At 43.0% G+C, this 15,722-nt stretch overlaps 1 protein-coding gene across 6 annotated transcripts; it reads left to right on the top strand.

The window, feature by feature from the left end:
* Window positions 1–294: 294 nt before the first annotated feature.
* LOC143031605 (uncharacterized) lies at window positions 295–12,883 on the top strand. 6 transcript variants are annotated; one of them, XM_076195677.1, is made up of 3 exons: window positions 295–397; window positions 955–1,005; window positions 9,723–12,883. In XM_076195677.1, exon 3 carries the CDS (start codon window positions 10,359–10,361, stop codon window positions 12,393–12,395), a length of 2,037 nt encoding a protein of 678 aa, XP_076051792.1. In that variant the 5' UTR covers window positions 295–397; window positions 955–1,005; window positions 9,723–10,358; the 3' UTR covers window positions 12,396–12,883. The 6 variants fall into 6 exon arrangements, with proteins under 6 accessions (XP_076051792.1, XP_076051795.1, XP_076051793.1 ...); XM_076195678.1 differs by having other exon boundaries at window positions 306–393; XM_076195679.1 differs by having other exon boundaries at window positions 329–404.
* Window positions 12,884–15,722: the final 2,839 nt, after the last annotated feature.

Below are 15,722 nucleotides of genomic sequence, written 5' to 3'. Positions count from 1 at the left end.
ATTAGAAACAAATTGTCAACATCTACTCTAACATCTATCATAATCTCGTCAGAAATGATAAAAGTTGCCGGAGGATGTGTAAACTTTAAGCCAAGTTTACAATTGGTTAAATTCATAAAAAATCAAAGTGTGTAAATTGATTGTAAATACTGTAAATATTGTTACTTTTTTGTATGATATACCATATTATAGTGGATTAACTTGTTATTTTACATTTCCTAAATAGTTGGTCTAAGGAACATTTTCTTCTTTAGTCCCCCGTCCAAAACTATGTTTTCTATGACTAAACAATCAGAAAATGGTTGTGAGAACAGGACGAGAACCCTGTCTACAAGTTACATAGTATTAATTGGATACAAACAATGGCATACGAACTGCAAGCACAACCGTCGTGTAGGTAACAAGTAAGAGTTATTATAGACACTCGTCAATCTTGTACATGTTATTATTATTGTGTGGTAATAAGGCATTGTAACAGTGCCTCATTTAAAGTTAAAGGGTACACTCATGTCCACGCAAAAACAATGATTGCTTTTGCATGGACATGAGTGCACCCTTTAATTTTTTTTTCGACTATGCTTTTGGTTAGTGTAGTCGTAGGATAAAGAATATATATTGATGTATCATAATTTGCAGAATTAATATTTATTTTTTAATGCTATATCACGTAGGTGTGCACTTCTAAAAAAAAATACCAGGTTCATTAGTTGATGTTGTCTGGGTTTATATTAGTTCCAACCAGTTTTCATGACAATTTATTAGTAGTTCATTTTAAGGGCCCGAATAACAATAACTCGACAAGCTATTCCCACCGTGTGCCTTATTTTAGTTGTTGATGATGCTGAGGTGGGGTGTGAGGGGTGAGTGTAACCTAACCTAGGTATATGTAGGGATTATTATTTTTTTTTTTTTTTCACTCAAGGATGATAGACATATTTTTTGTTTTATTTTCAGGCCTGTGTGTAGGAAAGGGGAAGTGTTCCCAGACAAATAAGTCAGTAAAAGGTTAGCAAGGATCACACTAATGTTGATGTCTGACATCATTGATCGTTGGGCGGGTGTAGACCTCTGGAAAAATATGACCAAGATTTCTCTCTTATTATTATTGTTATTGTATCCTTCATCATCTAATTTTATCATCATTATCATCAAACTTGGGTGTGAGTGTGGCAGGGAGGAGTGGAGTCCAAATGCCCCCGGGTTAAAACATTCTCAGTGTGGTAGTACCAAAATGTCCCCAGGTCAAGTACCAAAACGTCCCCGTTCTGCAACGTACTTGTCTGTTCACAATGAAAATAATTGATAAACCATATCTAATCTATAATTAAGGAGACTACAACCGTGAATGAATGACCAAGTGTCTTCAATGTTGTGTACACATACAAAGTCATGTACATACTCTGTACCGTTTGAGATCAGGCGTGTAATATCTCATTAGCGGTCTCACGAATTACCGACCGGTACTGACCAGGGGGCATTTTGACCCAAGGACGTTGTGACCTGGGGACGTTTTGACCGGTAAGCGTAGGTAGAATGTAGATTGAAAGAAGTGACTTCCTAATTCTCTGTTAATTTTCACTTTACCAGCCTCTGGGTTTTTTCTAGTCTCTCTGTCATATCATTTTAATATTTTTTCAATCATCCATTTTCTTTGTCTTCTTTTAAGCTTCTTTGGTGCAAATTGCTTGTTCTCTAAACTTGCTGTACTCTGGTTAATGCCTCTATATATTTGTATATTTTCATCATACTTCTAAAATATTAGCAAGTAATATACTTTGTATCAGAATGTCCTTGAAATAGTATAGTACCCCATAACCTAGAAACTTAAATATTGTGTTGATTTATGTGTAAGACTGCTACAAGGCACATAGATTCACACAAGTTACTTAGAACTCTTTTGTACTGGATGTTTTTACTGAATAAGAATAATCCCAATTGTTCGCCTCATTGTAGTATTTGATGGAAGGGAGCGGTGAATCCAACATATCCTAAGTGTAGGTAGAGACAGGTTAGGATACATTGATTACAAGTAATTTACTTCTCACACAGAGGTATGAAAAAACCAACAATTTGTATTTTTATCTATAAGCTTCTGGTGGTACATCATACATATACCAAAGGCTTTTTCCCCCTTACATGGGGGGTAGCCAAAAAGAAAAATGCATAGACACCACTCCCACCCATTCCATTTCCTATATATTCCCCTCCCCTCCACCCTCCCTCTCATCTTGGCACCTCCCAGATGACGGATAATCCCTGCATCCTGTCCACTGCCCTGGGTCAGAAGCAGTGTCGCAAGACACAGCACATCCACAGCAAGGCCCCTTCATAAATTCAGCATCCCCCCTCTCCACCCCCTCATGCAGAAAAGGAGAAGACAGGGCTGCGTCAAAATTCTTCTCCCTCACCCCACATCCCCCAACTACTCTCCCTCATGCATCACAGCATCATCCATACACAACCCTTCTCCATTCACCCCTATCTTCTGTCTCTCCCGTCCTTCCTCCACAGACATTCCTCTCTTTCCTGATGCCCCTTTCACCCCATCCATCCATCTCATCCTAGGACGCCCTTTCATATTCATTCATTCCACCTCTGCCTTCCACACTTTTTTTACTAATCTTTCTTCACTCATTCTTGCTATGTGTCGAAACCATCCTAATACTGTTTCATCAACCCTATCTCCCAGCTCCCTTTCCACCCCTGCTCTCCTCCTCACCTCATTTCTCACTCTAGCCTAGTAAACCCTATCATACTTCTCAGACACATTCAAACTCCTTCTCTCTTCCTCTCTCATGTTCCATGTTTCTGCCCTGTACAGTGCTGTTAGCACAATCACTCCTTCATATAACCTCCTCTTAGCATCCATTCCCAGATGTCTATTTCTCATTACACTTTTCAATCCACCAAGGCATTTACTTGCTTCTCTCAATCTACATTCTACCTCCACCCCCACTCCTCCCTTTCCTGCCACATTTGCACCCAAGTATCTAAAACTACCCACTTCCAGTCTCTAACCCTTAATGCTCACTTCCAGCCTGCTGTCACTCTCCCCTTGTACATCTCATCACCTTACTTTTGCCCACATGTATCTTCCGCTTCCTTCTTTTACACACCTCCACTAACTTCCTCAATCCCTCTGATCCTGCCATAAGCGCAGTGTTGTCAGCAAACAGCAACTGGCTCACCTCCCGCTTTTCTCCATTTTCTTTAATCATCTCCAACCCCTGACCCACTACCCTTGCATTCGCCTCTCGCACCACCCCATCCATGTAAAGATTGAACAGCCAGGGCCACATAACACATCCCTGACAAAGTCCCACCTATACCTCAAACCATTCACTCTCTCAATTTCTAATCCTAACACAAGCTCTACTACTCTCATAAAAACTCTTGACTGCTCTTAACAGCTTTCCTCCTATCCCATATATCTGCAGTACCTCCCACAGTGCCTTCCTGTCTACCCTGTCATAAGACTTTTCCAGATCCATAAAAGCCCAAAAAACATCCTTACCTTTTCCTATTGTTTTCCTACATATATGTCTTACCACAAAAATCTGATCTACACATCCCCTACCTGTCCTAAACCCACACTGTTCCTGTCCAATGAATCCCTCTGTTCCTCTCCTAATCCTCCCAATGAAGACCCTCCCATAAGACTTCCTAACTACACTCAACAAGCTGACCCCTCTGAAACTACTACACTCACACTTGTCCCCCTTTCCCTTGTAAAGCAGAACTATACAGGCTCTCCTCCAGGCCTCCAGCACTCTACCCTCTCTTAAACAAACATTAAATAACCTCACCAGCCAGTCCACCATAAGTGTACCTCATTCAGACATTCTGCATGGCATCCATCCAACCCAGGTGCCTTACCTGCTATCATCATTTTAACAGCTGCTTTCACTTCATCCTTCCCTATTTTCCTCACTCATCACTCTCATTTTTTTAGCGCTTCCCACTGCAACTACCCTTCCCTCCCTATCCTTCACATTTAGCAACTCCCTAAGATACTCTGCCCACCTTCCTCTCACTGCCTTCTCTTCCATTATCATCTCTCCATCTGCACCTTTTACCTTTTCTCTACTTGATTTGCCTCCTCTTCCTCTTTTAATTTCCTTCCAAAACATCTTTTTATTACTTTCAAAATTTTCTGTCATACTCTTACCCCATTTCACATCTCTCCTCTTTGCTTTCTTTATCTTATACTTAACTTCCCTTCTCTTTACTTTGTACCTCTCATACGATTCCCTCGTTCTTATTTGTAGCCAATCTATGAATGCCTATTTCTTCTCTTCTACACCCTTCTTTGCTTCCTCATCCCACCACTCACTACCCTTCCTTCTATTTCCTCCCGCCTTCCTTGTTCCACACACCATCTTTGCACACCTTATGACTCCCTCCTTGAACCATCCCCATTCCTCCTCCACTCCTAGTTCTACTCTATCCTTTACTCCCTCCCATTCCTCTCTCAGCTTCTTCTTATACTCCTTCTTTTCTTCCTCATTTAAGCAGTTCACTCTAAGTACCTCCCTACCTTCCGCCCTTTTCCTCTTTCTCCACCTATTCTCCACTCTCAATTTACCTTCCACCAGAAAATGATCTGATATTCCCCACTCACTCCCTTAGAACATGAACATCCTTAACTCTTTCTACCACACTCCTGGTCACCTCTATATAGTCCATTAATGCTCTGTCTGCCACCCTTCCATCCACCATCCTCTCCCATGTGTACTTATGCTTGACTTTCTTCCTAAACACTGTATTTGCTATCATCAACTCTCTTTCAAGACACATGTCCACCATCAATTCTCCACTACGATTTTTACCTGGAACTCCATACTTCCCAATCACTCTTGTCTATTGGTTCATTTCATACCGTAGCATTAAGGTCTCCCATACGCACTTACAAAAACCTACATCTACCTTCCCAGCTTCACCTTCATCCACATCAACCTTGATGAAACCTCTTTCCACTCCACAACACGCTTTCTTATCTCTTCACTAACTAGTATAGCCACCCTTCTCTCTCTCATCCACTCTTCACACCTGAGTACCTCCCAGGTACACTCCCAAACTCACACTCACCCCTCCCTGTCATTTTAGTTTCACTCAAAGCCAGCACATCCATCTTCTCACAAACATACAGCCTATCTCTTCCCTTTTACTCTCATCTGTACTAAATCCACGCACATTAAAAGACCCAAACCTTAGGGTATTGGTTGGAAAACTATCAGACGCTCTTATACCTTTACTTTTTTTTAGGAATGTCCCCTATTAGGGTTACAGGTAGTAGGACTCCTAATCCTATCCCCTGTCCCATTTTTTGTCGCCTTTTACGACTTAAGTGGAAAGACTTGGTGGTAGCATTCTCTTCCCCCACCCCAGGGTAGGCAAAAAAAAAAGGAAATGAATATTTAGAAAAATGGTACAGGACAGTAACAAGGGGTGGGGGGGGGCAGCATAACTGAGGGACAGTCCTAGTATAAAAGTGTCATCATTTCCCTATGAACAAAGTTTTCCTCTATCACAGACAGACAGAATGATGTGTGGCTCTGGTCCATAGAGGTAGCCCATATAGACCCTAAAGTATCAACTGCATGCTACTTTGCCACAATAACATGCAGCCAATACCCCTCCAACCCTGATGTTAGGGGATGGGGCGTTCACTGCAAAATGTAAAAAAGAAAAAAGAAAAAAAAAAGATTGCTGTAAAAATTAATAGCAGATTCTCATGAATCTCAAATGTTTATTTATGACATCCTTCATTGTTGTTGTTGTTGTCATTCCCTAGACTGTCCCCAAGGAATGCCACAGCCGAAATTGGGTTTTCCCACAAATCCTTTATAAAGTGTATGTTGTGTTGTTTGCGTGCATGATTGTGTATAATGCAGTCTTCCATTATGCGTTGTATGGTATAGGGTGAAGTGTTACATCCTGGGCAGCTGTTCACAATGCGGTCATCCAGCCTCTTCTGGTAGCTTAGAAGTGCTGGGTGGTGGCCGCACCGCAGTCTGGCCAGGTGGACTCTGTCCTTTTGTGGGAAAGAGGATTCAGAAGGGTGGATATCAGGGGGTCTGGCATGCAGCAGTGTGTTGTCTCTCAGTGTGTTAATGGAGCGGTGAGTGATATGATTATGAATATGTTTCCGGAGGCTGGTATTTGGTGGTTGTGGAGGAAGAGAAGAGAGTATCTGTGTGTGATGGTCTTTGGGTGTTGTTTTGATGTTTCTTGGTGTGTGTGGGTGTTCTGCTATGTAGTGTAGCGGGTGTGATGTGTTTGTGGTGGCTGCGGCAAGTGTTTGTGTTCCTCTCATGTAGTGGTGGTCCTTGACTTTGAGGACTTTTGTTTCATGGTGTAAATTGTCTGTAGGTGTTGTATTTGAGCAGCCTGTAATTGCCTTTAGGGCTTTGTTTTGTATGATTTGAAGGGTGTTGTGGTGTGTCTCACTGAGATTAGGAGCCCATGCAGGACTTGCATAATTCATTACTGAGCGTATACATTGTTTGTATAATGTTGTATTAGTTTCTTTGTTTTGTCCAAATGTTGTTCCAGTGATTGACTTAAGTGCGTTAAGTCTAGGTGTGCATTTGTTTTTTATGTTTGTAATGTGTTGTTTGAAAGACATGGATGTATCTTATGTTACACCAAGAATTTTTGGTGTGTTTGTGTGTGGTATTAGAGTGTTGTTGATGTAGAGATGAGGTATGTACTTATGTTCTTTTGTCCAGTTGGTGAGACGTGTTGCTGTAGATTTGGCTGGAGCTATTTTGAGTCTGTTTGTGATGAACCATGTGTTGAGTGTATCAAGGTATGGCTGGATTATTTCTGCAGCTTTGTCTGAGTTACGATGTGTGCATGTGATTGTTATGTCATCTGCGTAGGAAGAGATTTGTATTTCTGAGGTGTCTGGTGTGGGTAAGTCATGCATGTATAGATTAAAGAGTGTGGGGGATAGAACAGAGCCCTGTGGTACTCCATTCTTAATGTTTCTGATGTGCGATGATTGGCCATTATATGACACATAAGCATTCCTACCTACCAGATAATTGGCCAGCCATCTTTTGGTGTTATTGTGCATGTCTGTGTTATATATTTTATTTGTTAGGTTGTGGCGGGGGATAGCATCAAAAGCTTTACTAATGTCTAATGTTATAAGAAGTGTTCTGTGGTGTGGTCTATCTGAATTGATGCCATCTAAAATTGTTTGTGCGAGGTTTATCAGAAGAGTGTTTGTGGAGTGTAGTGGCCTAAAACCGTGTTGTGAGTCAGCAAGGGGAATATGTGGTGTGACAAGTTGAAGTATTAGGCGTTCAATGACTTTAGAGGGGGTGCAGGGAAGTGTGATTGGGCGGTGCGATGTTGGGATTGTTGGGTCTTTGTTCGGTTTTGGAATGGTGATTATTTTACCATGCTTCCAGATGTTGGGTATAGTGTTGTGTGAATAGCTGTAGTTTGCAATGTTTGTGAGTGCATGTATACCTTGTGGTCCAATATGTTTTAGGTGGATGTTACTTATGTTATCAGGGCCACAGGCAGATGAGTGCTTGAGATTATGTATTATGTGTTTTGTCTGACTGTCTATGAAGGGTGTATAGTCTGAGTCTGTGGGAAAGTCTTTCTTACATCGAATAGTGCGTCGGTCGTCAGGGTGAGAAGTGAGATGGCTTGTCTGTGGAAAATGATTTGAGTGTGTTTTGCTTGTTGTCTGTTTGAGGGTAGATTGTCTGTTGTTGTGATTATTGCTGCATGAGAGTGTGTTGTGTTACTGTTGGATAGTGTAATGCTGTTGAGTGTTTTGTACAATTTGCTGGTGTTTGTTTTGTGATCAAGTGTATTGATAAAGTTTTGCCAATTTTGTGTTTTTTGCTCATGTATTTTATTGGCAATCACAGTGTTTAGTGTTTGTATTTGGTCTGCTATGTTTGGAGGGATAGGTGTGGGGATATTGAGTTTAAGCGTGTCTCATTGTCTGATGAGGCCTTGGATTTCTGGTGTGAAGTTGGGGTTGTGTGATTTTCTATTGCCTCTAGGGATGTATCTCTTGTCTGCGTTTTGTATGATTGTATTAAAAGTGTGCACAGCATTGTTTATGTTTGTGATTGGTGTGCTGTTAAGTGTTTCAAAATGTTGTTCTGTCTCTTCAGTAGAAGCTTCCCAGTTAGCTCTCTTGTGATTGGTGTATGTGTGTCTGTGGCCAACTGGGGTGCATCTTGTTTTGGTGGTGATGATGATTGGAAGATGGTCAGAACCAAGGGGTCTGACCACTCTCCATGATGTTGTTGGGGTTAGGCAGGGGGAGCAAAAGGTGATATCAGGAGAGGAGGGAGTGTAGAGGGCTTGGTGTGCGATATGTGTATGATTATAATTATGTGTGTTGTTCATGATAGTCAATGAGTCAAACTGAGTCTGTATATCAAGCCCTCTGTCTGTGTCAGGGTTGTCGACATACCAGGCAGACGACTTAGCATTGAAGTCATCACCCATGATCAGGTTGGGGATTGAGGCTAGTTGGCTAAATTGAGGCCTGAAGGTGTTTGGAAGTGTGGGGGATGATTGGGGAGGGAATGTACATGTTAACTATTGTCAGTGTTGATTTGTTGCGTGTGCAGATTCGAATGGATTGGATTTCTGTGGTAGGGAGGAGAATTTTGGTTGTGGCGCTTGTGTCCACAAAACAGATGGAGTGGTGGATCAGGGTGATGAGTCCACTGCCATTGCTGTCGGTCCGGTCTTGTCTGATGGTGGTATAATTATGAAATTATGGTGTTTTGTGTGAGTGTCTTATTTTTGTTTCTTGTATAATTGCAATGTGTATGTTGTGTTGTTTAAGAAAGTATTCGAGTTCATGTTTTTTCGTGTTAATACTGTCAATGTTGTGTTGTAATATGTTGATGTTGTGTGTTCTGTGTGTGTTGTATCTTGCTGTTTGGGGTTGAGTTGGGGTGTTAACGGGGAAGGTATAGGATCTGGGTTAGAGGGGGGAAAAGAGAGATTGGGGACAAAGGAAGTGGAGTAATGATTGGGGATAAGGGCAAAGGGAAATTAGGAGTGGGTAAGGGTGCTGGCTGTGGTTGGGGAGGTGGGAGTGGGGTTACTGGAGAGCAGGTAGAACATGTCCAAGTGTTTGTGTATTGGTTTGTGTCAGCAAGTGTTGTACAGGTGAGGTGGGCCCAGTTTTTACACATACTGAACTGAACCGAGCCCTTTGTCTGTCTGCCCGAAGTAATGGGTTTAGAGCATGTTGGGTATGTGTATTTTGTGGTGGGCCCAGGATTGCTCTCTACATCTCTGGCTAAAAGTAGAAGAAGAGGGGTGATTGCCTGAAAATCACCCTGGTGCAGAAAAAACATAACATTGCATGTTGAGAAAAAGGATTGTGGTACTCCCCAAGGCAGTTGTAGCTCCTCTTGGGGATCGGTGCCGCCTGTGTAGTGATCCTAAATGAAAATTTGACATAGATTACTTATTTCTATGTTATTGTATCACACATTATACACCAATACCTTTCTCGTGTCCTCTATCTCTTTGTAGTATTTATTCAACGACATCAGTGTTATTTGCTCAACCTTCTATTTCTTATTCCTTTAAAATTTCTTCTATGATACGAGTTGTTTGTCCCCTTCCCCTACTGTATTTTGGTTAATGCCCTGCTGTAATTGTATATGCTTGTGTTCCTTAAAAAATTAGATGTCAAACTTATGATATATTTTTTCTTTCAGGTCGAGGGTAAATATCATCATTTCATTGGAAAAGGGTATCCAAAGATTCCTTCAATTTGTCATATAACAAAGAGAATCCTGTGTGGCGTCTGTGACTTACCTGTCTCATGAGTTGTCTTTAATATCATGATATGATTCACACTGGAGAGAAACTTTACCAGTATCTTGCCTGATGCAGATTTCTCATGAATTAGTGTTCTTGAATAACAAGTGACGTCCCACACTGGAGAATACAAGACTTTCAAATGTGACCTGTGTGATGCAGCTTTCGCACAAAGGTATGATCTCAAACAACACATGATGACCCATGCTAGAGAAAAGCCTTTCAAGTGTGACCCCTGCATTGCAGCTTTCATACAAAAATGTAGTCTCAAATCTCACACAATGACCCACAATGGAGAATAGCCTGTCCAATGTGACCAGTGTGATGCAGCTTTCTCAAAAAAGTGTAATTTCAAATATCACACCATGACAAACAGAGGAGAGAAGCCTTTCTAATGTGACATTTGTGAAGCAACTTTCTCACAAAAGAAGGGTGATCTCAAATGTCACATCAGGGCCCACCCAGGAGAGAAGCCTTTCAAGTGTGACCTGTGCGATGCAGCTTTTTCCACAAAACGTTCTCTCAGATACCACATGATGTCCCACACAGGGGAGAACCCTTTCAAGTGTGACCTTTGTGATAAAGCTTTCTCATGTATGGGTCATCTCAAACGACACGTTGTGACCCACTCTGGAGAGAAGCCCTTCAAGTGTGACCTTTGTGATAAAGCTTTCTCACAGATGGATACTCTCAAACGACACGTAGTGACCCACTCTGGAGAGAAGCCCTTCAAGTGTGACCTTTGTGATAAAGCTTTCTCATGTATGGGTCATCTCAAAGGACACGTTGTGACCCACTCTGGAGAGAAGCCCTTCAAGTGTGACCTTTGTGATAAAGCTTTCTCACAGATGGGTCATCTCAAACGACACGTAGTGACCCACTCTGGAGAGAAGCCCTTCAAGTGTGACCTTTGTGACAAAGCTTTCTCACAAAAGGGTGATCTCAAATCTCACATGATGACCCACTCTGGAGAGAAGCCCTTCAAGTGTGACATTTGCAATGCAGCTTTCTCACTTAAGAGTACTCTTAAGAATCACATGATGACCCACACTGGAGAGAAGCCCTTCAAGTGTGACCTCTGCGATGCAGCTTTCTCACAAAAGAAGAACCTCAAATATCACATCATGACCCACTCTGGAGAGAAGCCCTTCAAGTGTGACCTTTGTGATAAAGCTTTCTCACAGATGGGTAATCTCAAAGGACACGTAGTGACCCACTCTGGAGAGAAGCCCTTCAAGTGTGACCTTTGTGATAAAGCTTTCTCACGGATGGGTACTCTCAAACGACACATAGTGACCCACACTGGAGAGAAGCCTTTCAAGTGTGACCTGTGCGATGCAGCTTTCTCAAGAAAAAGTGATCTCAAATATCACATGATGACCCACACTGGAGAAAAGCCTTTCAAGTGTGACCTTTGCGATGCAGCTTTCTCGGGAAAGAGTATCCTCAAATATCACATCATGACCCACACGGGAGAGAAGCCTTTCAAGTGTGACCTTTGTGATAAAGCTTTCTCACAGATGAGTACTCTCAAAGGACATGTAGTGACCCACTCTGGAGAGAAGCCCTTCAAGTGTGACCTTTGTGATAAAGCTTTCTCACGGATGAGTTATCTCAAACAACACGTAGTGAACCACTCTGGAGAGAAGCCCTTCAAGTGTGACCTTTGCAATGCAGCTTTCTCACTTAAGAGTACTCTTAAGAATCACTTGATGACCCACACTGGAGAGAAGCCTTTCAAGTGCGACCTGTGCGATGCAGCTTTCTCCCGAAAGAACCTCAAATCTCACATGATGACCCACACAGGAGAGAAACCTTTCGAGTGTGACCTGTGCGATGCAGCTTTCTCAAGAAAGTGTAGTCTCAAATATCACATAAGGAACCACACTGGAGAGAAGCCTTTGAAGTGTGACCTTTGCGATGCAGCTTTCTCACTTAAGAGTGCTCTTAAGGTTCACGTGATGACCCACACAGGAGAGAAAGCTTTCCAATGTGACCTGTGCGATGCAGCTTTCTCACAAAAGGGTCATCTCAAAAATCACATGATGACCCACACTGGAGAGAAGCCTTTCAAGTGTGACCTGTGCGATGCAGCTTTCTCAAGAAAGGGTGATCTCAAGTATCACATGATGACCCACACTGGAGAAAAGCCTTTCAAGTGTGACCTTTGCGATGCAGCTTTCTCGGGAAAGAGTCATCTCAAAAATCACATCATGACCCACACGGGAGAGAAGCCTTTCAAGTGTGACCTTTGTGATAAAGCTTTCTCACAGATGAGTACTCTCAAAGGACACGTAGTGACCCACTCTGGAGAGAAGCCCTTCAAGTGTGACCTTTGTGATAAAGCTTTCTCACTAAAGAATACTCTCAAACAACACGTAGTGACCCACTCTGGAGAGAAGCCCTTCAAGTGTGACCTTTGCAATGCAGCTTTCTCACTTAAGAGTACTCTTAAGAATCACATGATGACCCACACTGGAGAGAAGCCTTTCAAGTGTGACCTTTGCCATGCAGCTTTCTCAAGAAAGAATCGTCTCAAACAACATGTGGGTACGCACAGTGGAATTTAACCTTATTTGTCACGCGTTGACCCATACTGGAAGGAAGCGAGGTAATCCTTAAAGATGGCGGTTTTTCTATTTCATCTAACTAGAAAATATTTCGGTTACAACATTCTAGATTTCCGTAAGAACACCTCAACAATGTGTCAAACATTCGTATAGTATAGGCTTAACTTCTCCATGTTCGTCACTTAGCTTGTTACTCTGACACAAAAGCATTTTGATATTTGGAAACTTGAAAAACAAAAGATCGTAACCGAATTTGTCTCTACTTGAACCAAGTAGCATGCTAGCGAGAATACCTAATTGGTGTCTTTATTGTAATTAAGTTCATTGAAGAGGTACCTCATGGAGGTTATAGATGGGTTTGCTGTTTATTTGGATGACCAGGAGCACGGTGATTGTGCATTTTCTATGTTTACCTTCTTTTTACGCTGGAAAATAGTTTTGTTTATAATTGTTGATATGTATGTTTCACAAATAAAGATATGTATATATAGGCATGTTTGACTTATCACTTAGCAGGCTAGTTTATTATCATTATTTTATGATGGAGTCCTCTTGTGTATAGATAATTATAATGATAACAATAATGATATGATAATGATAGTAATAACAAAAATAGTAGTAACAATAACAATTCAGGCTCAGCAGAGATTAGATGTTGCTCCTAGCCCCAACTGCTGACCGGTCCAGCACATGCAAGACTTCATTGATGTTGGCAAGTGGAATAACCTTTTAGACAGATCCAAAAAATGTACTCTATGCTTTTTACAGTGGTGTACACTTGACACACTTCCCAAGTCGCGCAATTCTCTGTTTTTAGATTTGTGCTCGGAGGAAAAGAGACATACAAGTCTATACTTGTCCACATTGCTCACCGCACAGGACCAGTTTCCGCCGCAGGTATCGCCCATTTCTGTCAGTAATGCTCTGCCCCAATTAGGGACCAACTCTCCCCTTCATCTTAAGGGAGGAGCCACCCGCCGCTGCTTGATTGTCAGCATCGCTCTACCCCGTCAGGAGCCAGCACTCTCTGCTCTCTTCCCCATTCGTGGGAGCCGCCTCCTGTTTGACTCTGACTCTGCCGAAAGGGTTGACTTTATTTCTTGCTTTATTTAAGCGGCGTTATGTAAGGCCCTCAAAGAGAGGCTGAAAAAAAGACTACATACAACCAAAAATGTGGAAAAGAATTTGGATTTATTACTAAAAGTAGAAGTGATGACCTGAATTTGATGTGGATATTGATGGCACAGGAAAAAATTCAGTTGAACGGAACATTGCTCTTACCCCAATCAAAGGCCATCACTGTCTCATCTCTTAAGGGCCCTACACACGCTCAGACTTTTACTCAGACTTGTCTGCACAAACCATGTATGCGCAGACAAGTCTGAATGTGTCTGTGTATGTAGAGGAGATTTTTGGTCTGCACAGACCAAAATCAAAGACCAGAAAAATATGACGTCAGTCCTCCTCGCTTCGCTCGCGAGCGAAGCGAGGAGGACTGACGTCATATTTTTCTGGTGCTGTTTGATCAAACATTTTGGTGTTTTACGATTTTGTTTTATTTGACCAAATGACAAGAATATTGTCATTGGAGTATAATGGGTTAAGATTCCTGGATGCCAGCCATTAGACCCTGGTGTTTTATCAACTTTGAATTTTTCCGTACATATTTAAATTTTTCTTTTGTTATATTTACCGTAGTAAGTTCATCCTAGACTTTTCACAGATTTCAATTTGGAGTTGACTTTGAGGCGTTTTGTTTACGAATACTGAGCTGAAATAGTTGTTTAAAATATCACACATTCCTTCATTTGAATATTCAAGTTGACCGTCAGCAGATAATAGTGGGCCAATGTGATTCCTAATAACCTTTTATTTCTATTGTAACTAAAATTCTTTGAGATTCTTTTTGGATTTATCAGCGATATTCATTTCATATTGTCGTTTTCGTTTTTTATTGACATAACTTTGCTAGTCATTAGGTACACCCGAGCACTTATATTTCTTAAAAGCCTGTCTCTTTTTAGGAATATATATGCATATTCTTTTCCAGTTTCTTTGTCAAGCCATTTTGGGCGAGCCTAATTTGGTGGGTGGGTGGGTATAGGATGTACGATAGTCTAGGCAGCCGAGCGCTGCCGATATGTACCTGCATGCATGCATGCAAGCAAGTAAGAACAATGTATGCCGAAGTACAACTGCGTTTCATTCACCTCAAACATGGCACAGTGATCACAGGATAAGACGTACGCTCTACAACTTCGAGGATGCCCTTGCCACGCTGCCCCACCTGCACGCCCTCCCAATCACCCAGGGCCACCACCAGTACCACCACCCGCGGGCTCGGACGATCATCGGAAGCCATTCAGTCCTTGGCTTGGCTGTTCGCCTGTGGCCATGGCTTGCCAGCCAGCCAGCCACCAGGGTCCCACCCCCTGCGGCGGCTCCGGAGAAGTGTGAGGTCAAAAATGGATCCGGCGGCGTCATTCAGGACCTGGAGGAGATCCATGGTTATCCCTCTGTAGATTCAACCCGCACGCACGACGCAGTGTCCCATGTGAGACTACACTGCACTCCGGCTTGGCAACGCTCGCTCGCTGGATGGATGCGAAATACACGGTACAGGAATGGAAGGCCCTCACCCCGGACGCGGCTCTGGATGCAATTGAGCAAATAGTGTTGCGCGATTGCAATCAGACAGTGCTCTGGTCTGATTTCTTTCATGCATCACAGATGCTACTAGCGAAGGTCACCGGTGGCGACTGGCACCCTGATAAATCACGAGAAGCGGCTTGCCTTCGCCCCTTCCATGGGGTTAGGGAGGGAGAGGCAGGGTGGCCGTCGCGACTGACATCGTGACACGCACGTTCGACCAGGGAGGGATGCATCCGCCTCGTCATTCTCGAAGCTCTCCGCCAACGAGCAGCAGCAGCAGCAGCAGCTAACCTGCACGCGGGCCACCAGGGCGTCGACTCCATGATCCGCAGGGCCGGGCCAGGCCGGGCCAGGCAGGTGGTCTACTGGCCACGGATAGAGGGCGACCTCCGCTCCGGCGGCATCACAGGCGGTCTTGTCAGAGGAGTGCGAGGCCTACGGCCCGTCCTTACCGGCTGAAACACACATTGTAACCTCCCCCCCCCCGAATACCCGTTGCAATGTACATTAGCAGACATGTTCCAGCACCAGGGACACATGTACATGGCGTACGCTGACAGGCTGGCTGGAACTGGCCCATTTTCCCAATAGCACCTCGGATCAAGACGTAATTGCGGAGGAGGCACTTTACCCGCTGAGGAGTCCCACCGGAAATGTCGACGGACGGCGGAACGA

The sequence above is a fragment of the Oratosquilla oratoria genome, chromosome 12 (assembly GCF_046742065.1).
Source record: "Oratosquilla oratoria isolate Oo_2021 chromosome 12, ASM4674206v1, whole genome shotgun sequence".
Lineage (NCBI taxonomy): Eukaryota > Metazoa > Arthropoda > Malacostraca > Stomatopoda > Squillidae > Oratosquilla > Oratosquilla oratoria.
The sequence above is the reverse complement of the archived record's forward strand: the minus strand, read 5'-3'. Positions and strand labels throughout refer to the sequence as shown.